Source organism: Heterodontus francisci, chromosome 36, assembly GCF_036365525.1.
Source record: "Heterodontus francisci isolate sHetFra1 chromosome 36, sHetFra1.hap1, whole genome shotgun sequence".
In the NCBI taxonomy this organism is placed as follows: domain Eukaryota; kingdom Metazoa; phylum Chordata; class Chondrichthyes; order Heterodontiformes; family Heterodontidae; genus Heterodontus; species Heterodontus francisci.
In genome coordinates, this window is record NC_090406.1 from 50,107,284 (window position 1) to 50,122,056 (window position 14,773).

At 46.6% G+C, this 14,773-nt stretch overlaps 1 protein-coding gene across 1 annotated transcript in view; it reads right to left on the minus strand.

Moving 5' to 3' along the window:
* Positions 1-7,098: 7,098 nt before the first annotated feature.
* The window catches only part of LOC137351810 (lipoprotein lipase-like), a 45,856-nt gene continuing 38,181 nt past the window's right edge, over positions 7,099-14,773 (minus strand). The window contains exon 10 of the mRNA XM_068016664.1: positions 7,099-9,937. Within this exon, the coding sequence (XP_067872765.1) occupies positions 9,916-9,937 (22 nt within the window). The 3' untranslated portion in view covers positions 7,099-9,915. The remainder of the gene's footprint in view (positions 9,938-14,773) is intronic.

Sequence of the window (14,773 nt, forward strand, 5' to 3'; positions counted from 1 at the left end):
TGGATGCCCACCAAAGCTACTAAGTATCATCACCTCATTCCATGACAATATGAAAGGCACAATTCAACATGGTGGCTCCTCATCAGAGCCCTTTCCTATCCTGAGTGGCGTGAGACAGGGCTATGTTCTCGCACCCACACTTTTTGGGATTTTCTTCTCCCTGCTGCTTTCACTTGCGTTCAAGTCCTCGGAAGAAGGAATTTTCCTCCACACAAGATCAGGGGGAAGGTTGTTCAACCTTGCCCGTCTAAGAGCGAAGTCCAAAGTACGGAAAGTCCTCATCAGGGAACTCCTCTTTGCTGACGATGCTGCTTTAACATCTCACACTGAAGAGTGTCTGCAGAGTCTCATCGACAGGTTTGCGGCTGCCTGCAATGAATTTGGCCGAACCATCAGCCTCAAGAAAACAAACATCATGGGGCAGGACGTCAGAAATGCTCCATCCATCAATATTGGCGACCACGCTCTGGAAGTGGTTCAAGAGTTCACCTACCTAGGCTCAACTATCACCAGTAACCTGTCTCTAGATGCAGAAATCAACAAGCGCATGGGAAAGGCTTCTACTGCTATGTCCAGACTGGCCAAGAGAGTGTGGGAAAATGGCACACTGACACGGAACACAAAAGTCCAAGTGTATCAAGCCTATGTCCTCAGTACCTTGCTCTATGGCAGCGAGGCCTGGACAATGTATCTCAGCCAAGAGCGATGTCTCAATTCATTCCATCTTCGCTGCCTCTGGAGAATACTTGGCATCAGGTGGCAGGACCGTATCTCCAACACAGAAGTCCTCGAGGCGGCCAACACCCCCAGCTTATACACACTACTGAGTCAGCGGCGCTTGAGATGGCTTGGCCATGTGAGCCGCATGGAAGATGGCAGGATCCCCAAAGACACATTGTACAGCGAGCTCGCCACTGGTATCAGACCCATCGGCCGTCCATGTCTCCGCTATAAAGACGTCTGCAAACGCGACATGAAATCCTGTGACATTGATCACAAGTCGTGGGAGTCAGTTGCCAGTGTTCACCAGAGCTGGCGGGCAGCCATAAAGGCGAGGCTAAAGTGTGGCGAGTCGAAGAGACTTAGCAGTTGGCAGGAAAAAAGACAGAAGCGCAAGGGGAGAGCCAACTGTGCAACAGCCCCGATAATTACATTTTTCTGCAGCTCCTGTGGAAGAGCCTGTCACTCTAGAATTGGCCTTTATAGCCACTCCAGGCGCTGCTCCACATACCACTGACCACTTCCAGGCGCTTACCCATTGTCTCTCGAGATAAGGAGGCCAAAGAAGATTAAAAGGTTAAGACAGATAATAAGGATTTTACATCAGCAATGGACAAAAATGTCCCTTTCATTGTGGCATCTACACTCCTGCATTCCAACATTGACTACACTTCAAAGGTGCTTCATTGGCTATGAAGCACTTTGGGACATCCTGAGCTTGTGAAAGACGCTCATTACGACCAGGTGAGAAAGGTCTCTGTCACCCTTCACCTGGTCTTACTGTAACAGGATTTAATTTTTAAACACACTGTGTTTTGTGCTCCCCCTTGGTGAATCCTTTGTTCACTGCTTTCCGATTATAAGGCAAAGAAATGAGCACAAACAGGCCTTCTCAGGTTTAAAGAAGAAAGGTGAAATTTATTTAAACTTAAACTTAAACTCTAATTCGGTTAACGCCTACGGATACACGCCACGCCCCATGCTAGCATGCATACACGATACGCACATGCAAATAGAGACAGAAAAGAGCAGAAGAAAAAAATAGAGAGGTTTGAGGCAATATCAGCAGAGTTTCTTGTTACTATGCTTTGTAGTCCTTTTGTAGGTAGTTCTTGCTTTTCGTTGGGGCCCAGTATTCTTCTTAAACCTTGTTCACTGTCGGAGACTTTTCTCTCTTGGGGTTCATGTGTCTTCAATGATTCTTCAGTTCCGTGAGAAAGAGGTGGGAGCAGACAGGAGAGAGATGTTCTTAGTCCAGGAGCAAACAGCTTTCTGAATTCAAATTCTCTGTGGCAAGTTCAAAATCAAAAAACTCCAACAGCCAGTTAGTCATGTGACTAAACTGGTCTGACCGTGTCTGTTTGTGTATTCAGCCATCTTAGCAGTTAACCTGGAATGTGAGCTCCTCCACCTTCAACGCCTGGTAATCAAAAGTCCATTGTGAATTAAAGTGGAGCAGGGAGTGGCCCCTTTGTCCTTTCCAAGTATTGTCTGTTACGATGTAAATATCTTTCCAGACAAAGGGTCTAGTGTTTTTTTTAAACAAGTTTATTCTTTTTTTTGTAGATAGTCCAACTAGGGAAGGGGCCGTACAGGACCTGGTATTGGGGAATGAGCCCGGCCAGGTGGTCGAAGTTTCAGTCGGGGAGCATTTCAGGAACAGTGACCCTAATCCCGTAAGTTTCAAGGTACTTGTGGATAAGGATAAGAGTAGTCCTCGGGTGAAGGTGCTAAATTGGGGGAAGGCTAAGTATAACAATATTAGGCAGGAACTGAAGAATGTAGATTGGGGGTGGCTGTTTGAGGGTAAATTAACATCTGACATGTGGGAGTCTTTCAAACGACAGTTGATTAGAATCCAGGACCAGCATGTTCCTGTGAGGATGAAGGATATGTTTGGCAAGTTTCGGGAATCTTGGATAACGAGGGATATTGTGAGCCCAGTCAAAAAGAAAAAGGAAGCATCCTTAAGGGCTAGAAGGCTGGGAACAGACAAAGCCCTTGAGGAATATAAAGACAGTAGGAAGGAACTTAAGCAAGGAGTCAGGAGGGCTAAAAGGGGTCATGAAAAGTCATTGGCAAACTGGATTAAGGAGAATCCCAATGCCTTTTACACATATATAAAGAGCAAGAGGGTAGCCAGGGTAAGGGTTGGCCCACTCAAAGACAGAGGAGGGAATCTATGTGTGGAGCCAGAGGAAATGGGCGAGGTACTAAATGAGTACTTTGTATCAGTATTCACCCAAGAGAAGGACTTGGTGGATGATGAGCCGAGGGAAGGGAGTGTAGATAGTCTGGGTCATGTCAATATCAAAAAGGAGGAGGTGTTGGGCATCTTGAAAAACATTAAGATAGATAAGTCCCCAGGGCCTGATGGGATCTACCCCAGAATATTGAGGGAGGCAAGGGAAGAAATTGCTGGGGCCTTGACAGAAATCTTTGTATCCTCATTGGCTGCAGGTGAGGTCCCAGAGGACTGGAGAATAGCCAATGTTGTTCCTTTGTTTAAGAAGGGTAGCAAGGATAATCCAGGAAATTACAGGCCGGTGAGCCTTACGTCAGTGGTAGGGAAATTATTGGAGAGGATTCTTCGGGACAGGATTTACTCCCATTTGGAAACAAATGGACTTATTAGCGAGAGGCAGCATGGTTTTGTGAAGGGGAGGTCGTGTCTCACTAACTTGATGGAGTTTTTTGAGGAAGTGACACAGATGTTTGATGAAGGAAGGGCAGTGGATATTGTCTACATGGATTTCAGTAAAGCCTTTGACAAGGTCCCTCACGGCAGACTGGTACAAAAGGTGAAGTCACACAGGATCAGAGGTGAGCTGGCAAGATGGATACAGAACTGGCTCGGTCATAGAAGACAAAGGGTAGCAGTGGAAGGGTGCTTTTCTGAATGGAGGGCTGTGACTAGTGGTGTTCCACAGGGATCAGTGCTGGGACCTTTGCTGTTTATAGTATATATAAATGGTTTGGAGGAAAATGTAGCTGGTCTGATTAGTAAGTTTGCAGACGACACAAAGGTTGGTGGAGTTGCGGATAGTGATGAGGATTGTCAGAGGATACCGCAGGATATAGATCGGTTGGAGACTTGGGCGGAGAAATGGCAGATGGAGTTTAATCCAGACAAATGTGAGGTAATGCATTTTGGAAGGTCTAATGCAGGTGGGAAGTATACAGTAAATGGCAGAACCCTTAGGAGTATTGACAGGCAGAGAGATCTGGGCGTACAGGTCCACAGATCACTGAAAGTGGCAATGCAGGTGGATAAGGTAGTCAAGAAGGCATACGGCATGTTTGCCTTCATCAGTCAGGGCATAGAGTATAAAAATTGGCAAGTCATGCTGCAGCTCTACAGAACTTTAGTTAGGCCACACTTGGAATGTTGCCTACAATTCTGGTCGCCACACTATCAGAAGGATGTGGAGGCTTTGGAGAGGGTACAGAGGAGGTTTACCAGGATGTTGCCTAGTCTGGAGGGCATTAGCTATGAGGAGAGGTTGGATAAACTCGGATTGTTTTCACTGGAACAACGGAGGTGGAGGGGCGACATGATAGAGGTTTACCAAGTTATGAGCGGCATGGACAGAGTGGATAGTCAGAAGCTTTTTCCCAGGGTGGAAGAGTCAGTTACTAGGGGACATAGGTTTAAGGTGCGAGGGGCAAAGTTTAGAGGGGATGTGCGAGGCAAGTTCTTTACACAGAGGGTGGTGAGTGCCTGGAACTTGCTGCCAGGGGAGGTGGTGGAAGCAGGTACGATAGCGACGTTTAAGAGACATCTTGACAAATACATGAATAGGATGGGAATAGAGAGATACAGACCCCGGAAGTGCAGAAGGTTTTAGTTTAGGCAGGCATCAAGATCGGCGCAGGCTTGGAGGGCCGAATGGCCTGTTCCTGTGCTGTACTGTTCTTTGTTCTTTACTCCAGTAACAGGTTTAAAATCAAAGTTCATGTGGCAAAATATGTGTCTCATTCCTGGTAGGTGGGGCCATGCTTGATATGCTGTAGAAATGTAAATCCCTCATTCTTCTGCTCCTCAATATCACTCTAATTTTTGTTAATCTGTACTGGAATAATTCCAACAACAGATCCCACACAGGGCAGAGTGAAATTGTTTTCACTTGAGTCCATGGTTGGGAATCAAGTTTTAAGGAAACCACTTTGCACATTTTAAAAAAGCTGCCCAATTGTCCAAGTATTTCTCTAAAACATTTCCGCCTCAATTCTAGCCTGGAGCTGGAATCAGGTGGTTGAGGTGGGTCAGGCCTTCAACAAACAGCCTGACCTCGGCAGTGTGAGGTGAATTTAACTTCCAGGCCTCATCTGCATATTACCCAGGTCAGCTGGACAACCACAAATGGGCAGGAAGTGACAGCTGAGCGAGAAGCAGGCGGCATCGGATTTCAGGTGACAGGATGTCACTCGGCCAACACTGATGCAACAGTCTTCAGTGCTCAGGTAAGTCACAAGGAGAGAGTGCCGGGAAGGTCTCATGCTTGGGAATGGGTGGGATGGCCTACACATTCCTCGTGGGGCCTTAAGGAACACTCCTACTCCTCTGGACCCTAGTTTCTCTTCCAGCTGTCTTCATCATAATGGCTTCCCTGCTCAGGACAGCAGGTGGATCGATATGAAATCATCAGACCCTGATCTGCAAATTTAAAGGACCCACCAGCTTCAGGCAAGTTCTTGCCTCCTGCTCAGAAGAGATTAAAATTCAAGGCAGCAGAATCGATGTGGGATGTCAAAGGTACGTCACCTGACCAATTTTAATTCCCTTGCTTTCCGCCAGGTGGATAGCGTTAAAGTCCATCCTCTGAATCTGGAGAATGTTTGAATGAGTCATTATTTTATGGCAGCAATTAGAAATGATGGTGGAAGTGCTGTATATACATTAATGTTGGGACTGCTAATCATTGATTATCCGCCCTTCTCCATCTAGATATCACCACATACAATTGACAATGCCATCCTCCTCCAACATCTCCTCCATGACACCACCCTTACAAACTGTAACTCTGACCTGTCCTACTGTAGCCAGCAGATCTCCTGAAATGGCTTCTCCTCCAAGCCCAAATGACCACCGTCTGCTGCCCCGAGTTATCATTCTTGACCCCTCTTATTAGCCAAGATGCTTCTTCTCACTTACACACTGATCCTCGGTGACACTGTCCATTAGCATGTGGTCAAATTCCCCATGCGTGCTGACAGTGTTCAGCTTTACATTTTTGTCACCACTTAACATGATAACAAGTCTCAAACACATTTGCACCATCACTAAAATTCACACCCCATCCCTTCACTGCCTACAGTCTCCTTGCTGACCTGCTGAACTCTAATCTTTAACCTACACAAAGCCCTGTGGCCCTCAAACTCTTGCGGCCTAATCTCACTTGCTTATCAGTCCGGCTCGCTCCAACCTCTTCTGCCACTTCTCCCAACTTGTCCTAGCTCCTGCTTTGTGTTTGTCCTGCTCCCTCCCAGCCGTACAATACTTGGAATATCTTGCTGTGTTAAAGACACATTTGTTTCTTTGCAATCATTGGGCAATGGGTGTCGTGTTGGTCTGCTGTGAGTTTGGAATGAGTGGCTTGATTGCAATGGGTGATGGAGTATAGATTGCAGCAATGTGATGGCATTGCCTTTATTGGTGAGAAGTCCCCAGAAAGAAAAGTGAATATTTAAGCTAGTGTGTGAATCCAGTGAGGGGAATGGTGAGGGTGATGGGATGAGTGGAAACCCACTCGAATGAGGTAATGACTGTGAGGCCCAGGTGACTGTAACTCATGGGTTTCATCTGTATATGCCACAACAGTCTCCTGACCAAACCCAGAGGGAAGCACCATCTGGTGGGCAGGTGGGAGCAAAAGCAGGATTTTGGGTAGTAGGGGGGCATCACTGGCGATCTGACAAACGAGCCACTGGCGCTTGGGCCAATCATTAGGCTTCTGTTGGCCTACAAGGCCCCAGTCCTGTTTCAGTTGAGTGAGGACGGCACGACGGGACAGGCCTCAGGTTAAAATTGCAGTCCAGCCCACATGACATCATCAGAGCTGGTCTGCACATTTAGAGCAGGACCCCACTGGCTTCCAGTGGGTGTCCATCTCATGCCTGCTCATTCCAACTGCCAGGAAGGCAGTGAAAACACAGCAAGGATTTTAACTGCCTTCCCAGTTTCTGCATGGCAGGCATGGCTCCGATTGGCCGCCACCAATGCCACTTCATCATTGGTCCGCTATTTGCAAACTAGAGAGTCATTTTTCCCTGCCTGCCAAAACTGCAAGAATGACCTACACCTTCTTGACTGAGACCCAACCCAACTAAATGTGGCATCTCCAAGCATTGACAATAGAGTGGTTTTAGTCAGCTGGTTTATTAAAGCAAACAGAATCTATACATATTTACATCAACAATACTGATCTCAACATAAATAGGCCTAATGACGTACATGATGTCACTTTCTCTCACATGACTTGCGTTTGAAATAGCCTGGTTACTATAGGAGCTGTTGGTTCAAGTTAAACTCATTAATACCATGGTCCATTACAGCAGCAACCATCCATTCAATGTCAGTGGGAGGCTGTAGTGTCCAACCCATCAATTTTATTCCGCCAGGAGCTTCTGGAATTCAACTGGCAGTGCGAGTACAGGCCGAGTCAATAAAGCTCAATTACAAAGCATTCCTCAAACACACATCGAACATTACACCAAAAATCTTCAGGCTCAGGTTCCTAACTCACATGAACAGCCGCCATTACAAGATGCAATTCATCAAACGCAGAGCTTGGGGGCCTGATGCACAGTTCAGTAAAGTGCTTGTAACAGATCTATGAGGTACTGCAGAGGAGGCGAAAGTTAGCACTGAGGTTTAGAGAACAGTCGACTTATTAAAATCAGCCACGATTAGAGTTACCAACTGATTGGATATATTCCTGGAGCAAGCTTTCCCTCGCCTCCAATGTTTTCATAAACTAATAAAAGTGATCATAGAAAATTAAGAAAAACATGCACAATTTTGTTTTAAAGCCACAATGATTTTTCTCCTGGGTTGTTCAAGCAGTATCCTGGAGATTACTCTTTACTCTCTGGAGAATCCAGGACAATCCTGCAGGGTTGGCAACCTGATGTGGCTGGAATTCAGAACTGCTGAGATGGTAAAGGCTGTCCTGGGGCTGACTGAGAGCGGCAGACTTGTAATAAATGATGGGTCGGCAGGTTAGTGGTGTTCAGAGGAACAGAGGAGCAGGAGTAGGCCATTCAGCCCATCGAGCCTGCTCTGCCATTCAATATGATCATGGCTGATCATCCACTTCAATGCCTTTTTCCCACACTATCCTCATATCCCCTTTATGTCATTTGTATTTAGAAATCTGTCAATCTCTGCTTTAAACATACTCAATGACTGAGTTTCCACAGCCCTCTGGAGTAGAGAATTCCAAAGATTCACAACCCTCTGAGTAAAGAAATTTCTCCTCATCTCTGTCCTAAGTGGCTTCCCCCTTATTTTGAAATTGTGTCTCCTGGTTCTTGACTCCCCAACCAGGGGAAACATCTTACCTGCATCTACCCTGTCTATCCCTTTAAATATTTTGTAGGTTTCAATGAGATCACCTCTCATTCTTCAAAACTCTAGAGAATACAGGCCCAGTTTCCCCAATCTCTCTTCATAGGACAGTCCTGCCATCCCGGGAACAAGTCTGGGGAATCTTTGTTGCATTCCCTCTATGGCAATAATATCCTTCCTAAGGTAAGGGGACCAAAACTGCACAGAGTACTCCAGGTGGGGTCTTACCAAGGTTCTGAACAATTGAAGCAAGACTTCACTACTCCTGTACAAAAATCCTCTTGGCGATAAAAGCTAACATACCATTAGCCTTCCTAATTGCTTGCGGCACCTGTATGTTAGCTTTCAGTGACTTATTGACAAGGATACCCAGGTCACTTTGTACATCTTCACTTTCTAATCTCTTGCCATTTAAGAAATACTCTGCACATTTGTTCCTCCTACCAAAGTGAAAAACCTCACATTTTTCCACATTATATTCCATCTGCCACGTTCTTGCCTACTCACTAAGTCTGTCCAAATCCCCTTGAAGCTACTTTGCATCTCCCTTACAACCCATATTCTCATCTAGTTTTGTGTCATCTGCGAACTTTTAAATATTACATTTGGTCCCCACATCCAAATCATTGATATATATTGTGAACAGCTGGGGCCCAAGCACTGATCCTTGCGATACCCCACTAGTCACAGCCTGCCAGCGCGAGAATGACCTGTTTATTCCTACTCTCTGCTTTCTGCCTTTTAATCAATCTTTAATCCATGCCAGTAAAATGGTCCAATGACCTCAGGTTCAGCCTCGCTTATAACACATTTATAGTTTAAAGCAGTCCTGCATCAGAACAACAAATCAACCTCTTAAACATCCACCCAGGAGCAAAGAGCTGGTTTTTAATAAAAGAATTCTAAAAATCAGTTAGGTGTATGAGCATTTCCGGAGGATGGGCCAATGCACTGTAGACTGTACCAATACAACAGGAGGGAGGGGCCAATCCACTGTAGACTGTACCATTACAGCAGGAGGGAGGGACCAGTGCACTGTAAACTGTACCAACACAACAGGAGGGAGGGACCAGTGCACTGTAGGCTGCACCAATAGAGCAGGAGGGAACAACCATTGCACTGTAGACTGTGCTTATACAACAGGAGGGAGGGGTCAGTGCACTGTAAACTGTACCAATACAACAGGAGGGCGGGGTCAGTGCACAGTAGACTGTACCAATACAACAGGAGGGAGGGGCCAGTGCACTGTAGACTGTACCAATACAACAGGAGGGAGGGGCCAGTGCACTGTAGACTGTACCAATACAACAAGAGGGAGGGGTCAGTGCACTGTAGACTGTACCAATACAAGAGGGAGGGGCCAGTGCACTGTCGACTGTACATCTTTGGAAACCATTACATGTAAAAAATCTAAATTATTTTGGCAATATCATATTACAAGCAATATCTAACAAACAGGTTCATGTGCAACTATCGTGCAGAATATTTACAGTATTTTTACAATGTATACAAATAAATACCATCTCAAAAAGTAAACAGGGTCTAAAGGGTGAGTCTTATTATGGGGGTAAACGTTTGCTCGCCAGTGCTGATTTGGTCCAGTGAAACATCGCCAGTAACTCCTCTCAGTGGTTGTGACTGCGGGGACTGCAAAAGGGAGAGAAATGAAAGGTGAAACACGATATCAGTGACACAGAGATCGACATCAGTCAGCTTTCATAACCCTGCTTACTAACAGGTACATTGGTTCCGCTCAACTACCCTGGCAGAGACTCGCTGGGCCAAATTGCCTATTTTTTGCCATAATGACACTATGGGCTGGACCTTTATCCTGCGCCGGGGCCATGAACGGAGGCGGGCGGACATAGAAATTCATGTCGCCAGCCTGTGTGCCAGCTCCCCAGCTCCATTCCACCCCCGGGACATTTTCCCTGCAGGCGGGATCGGAGGGCAGCAGATTTACTCGCCCGCAAGTTGGAGGTAGCCAACTGAACCTGACAGAGGTCAAATGGGATTTTCCACTGACTTACAGGTACCCAGAGGGGACAGTTCAGCAGCCTGGAGACAGCTTCCCGATGGGAGACCAGTGGGGGGATGGGGAGCCAGCCCTCCAGGTAGGCCTAGAGGCCCTCCCTGTCAGGCTGGGTGCAGCACTAGTGGCAGGTTGTCTTGTGGAGGGGCTCCCCCAGCCCCCCACATAGGTGGCCCCGGCTGCAAATCCCATTTTTAATTTAAATTTTGAAAAGGTTGGAGAGAAAGCACCTCCATTCTGAAGCACCCTCTCCTTCACTTACGTGTCAAGGCAGCCTGCTGCTGCTTTCAACTTGGGATGGCATCTGATTGGCCCTCCTGATTCAAGAGCCTGCCCACCATCCTTAATTTGAAGGCAAGCCTGCCCTCTGGCCATTAATTGACCGTTCCAGGGAAAATCACATTGAGTGACTGTTTCCGACACAGTGTGGGCTTCTGACACCCATTTGAGCCTGAATGGGGGGGATGGGGTTCAAAAGCCTGCAGGGAAAATCCTCCCTATGACTCTATGAGGTATGACTTGCAGCTCTGCCTAGACCTTAATAGTTGTCAGCTGGAGGGCAAATAGCAGCCTCCTCACTCACCCCTCACTGTGTCTCTGCTCCACTCAACCTGGTTATAGTTTCAAGTCTTGAATGGATAGGTGACTTCCCACAGAGATCTAAGGTATGGAAACAGGGCGGCACAGTGGCACAGTGGTTAGGGCGGCACAGTGCGCAGTGGTTAGCACCGCAGTCTCACAGCTCCAGCGACCCGGGTTCGATTCTGGGTACTGCCTGTGCGGAGTTTGCAAGATCTCCCTGTGACCGTGTGGGTTTCCGCCGGGTGCTCCGGTTTCCTCCCACAGCCAAAGACTTGCAGGTTGATAGGTAAATTGGCCATTGTAAATTGCCCCTAGTGGTGGTAGGGGAATTGAGGGAAGGTGGGGATGTGGTAGGAATATGGGATTAATGTAGGATTAGTATAAATGGGTGGTTGTTGGTCAGCACAGATTCGGTGGGCCGAAGGGCCTGTTTCAGTGCTGTATCTATCAATAAATAAATAAAAATAAAACTAAAGGTGTTGCCCTAGCAGTTCCTTGGTAAACTAAAAGCTGCTATAGTGTAGGGTAGCGGGCGGCCCTCAGCACTGCTATAGAATTTTTTTTTAAATCTCCAAATGCATGCGATTGGGTGTACGGAGCAAAGTGGCCTTTTAAATAATTTTAAAGCCCCACTCCCCCTTCCTCACTCCCCCACACTGATTGTTGCCTCAAAATAGTGGCCCCGAGGAATGCAACAGCGCTCTGACATTGCACACTACTGAGTATGTCGGATGATGCATTCCTTGAATCAACCAATCATCTGCCCTCACCTCTGATAGAAAATTCCAGAATTGGCAGGTAAGGTGCAGACAGAAACCATTCCCCACTGACAAAATGAGTGGGAGGGAAAAGTGGGTGGTACAGGCTGAGCATTTGGTCCCAGTTAATCAAGTTGTAAGTTTGCTGAAGGACGAGATGAATTTGAAACGTTGCACTCTTTAACCAGATAGGTTTTCCAACTGCTGTCAGACTATTAAACTACTTCAATCCTCAGTTCACACCTTGTCTGCCTGAGTTTCTTTCTTTTGGGCCTCCTTATCTCGAGAGACAATGGATACGCGCCTGGAGGTGGTCAGTGGTTTGTGAAGCAGCGCCTGGAGTGGCTATAAAGGCCAATTCTGGAGTGACAGGCTCTTCCACAGGTGCTGCAGAGAAATTTGTTTGTTGGGGCTGTTGCACAGTTGGCTCTCCCCTTGCGCCTCTGTCTTTTATCCTGCCAACTGAGTATTGTCAAGAAATCATTTATCGTCAAAGAAAAGATACAATTTTCTCTGGTTTTCTGTTCCCTCCCTGCTTCACCACAATGTGCTAACATGGGCTCTGTGAGCAAACATCCAATATCATTTATGACCCAGAGAATATCTGAACAGTTTCTTTCGTTTTTAAGATTGCATGGGCTGGCTTACTGAACTTCTGTCCTTTTGTTTCTATCTATTATTTTGTCTGTACATGGATCTGAGTAAATAGTTTGCAGCTTGTTTGATTTGGTTTGCAGAGGTGATGGGAGGACATGATGTGAATGCCATGTATTTTTCAATGAGCACAAGTATGGTCTGATTGTTTGACCTCCTGACACTGTAGTATAAGGGTCTGAAAGAGTTAATGTTTGGAATAGTAAGAGTAACACCTTCCACTATGATGATGATGTAAGAGATCACATGTGTAATAGGCTCAGGGAGAAGCAAGAAGCATCATGAGAGATAGCAGCTAGACAGGCTTATGGAAAGTGTAAACAGTCCATGTAAATACAATAAATGAGTTGCTGTTCAAGTTTTCATCAGCTCACAGACTTCTGTAAACCAAGCTCAACCTAGCATCTGAAATGCTAGCAACATGATGGCAATGAGGAACACACCCAGAAGATTTTAAGAAGCCCAACATGGTACAGTAGCACCAAAAGGACTGCAGATCTTGTGGTGAGGCTGCAAAGAGCTCCAAAGCTGCTTTGTAGATGCAAAAAGACACAGAGAGTGGGTGAGTCTACTGCACACAAGCATTCAGGCTGCACTACAGAATCATGGTGGCCTGTGAGAAAAATCTAAGTCCAGCGATCTCAGGTTGTGAGGCACAGAAACAAGCAACTGTCAGGGATCGGGTGAGCAACTTTTAGAGAAGGATAGAAGCATTGTCTAATGGCACACTGGGCAGGCAAAACAGGGAAAAGCTGAAACCTCACAAAGGCAGATCCGCAGTTGGTGGCCATTATTCGAGCAGACCACAAGGGAAAAGTACGGGAAACCTCCATGAAGAGTGGGAAACTTTCAAAAAGAGCAGGAACACTTCCACAGTGACAAAGAAAATTTCTAGAAGAAATAAAATGACCTCCAGAGTTTAGGAAGGATATGGATCCAAACTATATGATGCCAGAAAGGTTTGAGAATTTGGAACGACTGAACCAGATTCAGAATTGGGTTTCTGTGAAGGAGAAGATTTTTAAGATACAGAATCGCTTCCCAGCTGCACAGCAAGTCTGAAGCTGAACAAGTAAACACTTCGCTATACTCAATAGGTGGAATAGCTGATGATGTGATCGCAAGGCGGGGCATCAATGAAACCGCTGATAAGTTTGATGACGTTTTGCAAGCCTTCGATAAATACTTTAAATTGAGAAGTAATAAGATATTGGAAAGAGCAAAGTTTAATAGAGGGGTCCAAAAGCTATGTGAATCGGTGGATGCTTTCATTAATGACTTGTACAGACGGGCTGAGGCTGAGAGTTTGGAGACCTGAAGGCAGAATTGACGAGTCTTTGTCAGATCTTTTACCGTCAAAAGAAGACCTCACCCTCAAGAAAGCAATTCAAATAGTGCAACAGGCAGAGCTCAGAAAACAAAACAGAGCAATCCTAAGAGGGGATGAGAAACCTTGGGTAAGGAAAGTTTCAGTGACTGTGCAGTTCCTGAAGCCCAGGACTGAGAAACAATCTTCAAACAGGACGGTGCGCTCAGACAGGAAGGTGCGCTCAGACAGGACGGTGCGCTCAGACAGGACGGTGCGCTCAGACAGGACGGTGCGCTCAGACAGGACGGTGCGCTCAGACAGGACGGTGCGCTCAGACAGGACGGTGCGCTCAGACAGGACGGTGCGCTCAGACAGGACGGTGCGCTCAGACAGGACGGTGCGCTCAGACAGGACGGTGCGCTCAGACAGGACGGTGCACTCAGACAGGACGGTGCACTCAGACAGGACGGTGCGCTCAGACAGGAAGGTGCGCTCAGACAGGACGGTGCACTCAGACAGGAAGGTGCAAGACGCCACGAAACACTGCCAGCAGTGTGGCGCCAAAAAGACTCACAGGCACGAACAGTGTCCTCCAAATAAGGAAGAATACTTTTATTTGTAAGAAAATGGGCCATTTCGGGAAAATGTGCCAAAGCAAGACCTCTACTCCTAAAGATTCCAAACAAAAAGTCTTCATGCAAAGAACTGTCAATGAAGTGGAACAAACTTCATGGAAAAATAAATCAGGAAATTTCCTTGGAGAAATCAGTGACCCTAACCAGGCCTTCTAGACAGTAGATATTTATGTCAATGGGCATATTACTAATTTTAAACTAAACACTGGGGCAAGTGTCACAGTTTTGTCAGAGAACGAACCGTGGTTATCAATACATTACTTGCAACCAATCGACCCTCAGTTACTCGATCCGGGGGGATTGAACTGAAAGTCAAGGGAAAGAAGATATTGGAAACACTGTACATACATATGTATGAATTAGGAGCAGGAGTAGGCCACTCGGCCCTTCGAGCCTGCTCCGCCATTCAATAAGTTCATGGTTGAACTGATTACTCCACCTTCCACCTAAAGGCCTGCTACCCGACCCGAACCCGACAGGACATGTGTCAGCTTCGGGTTGGGTCGGGTCGCT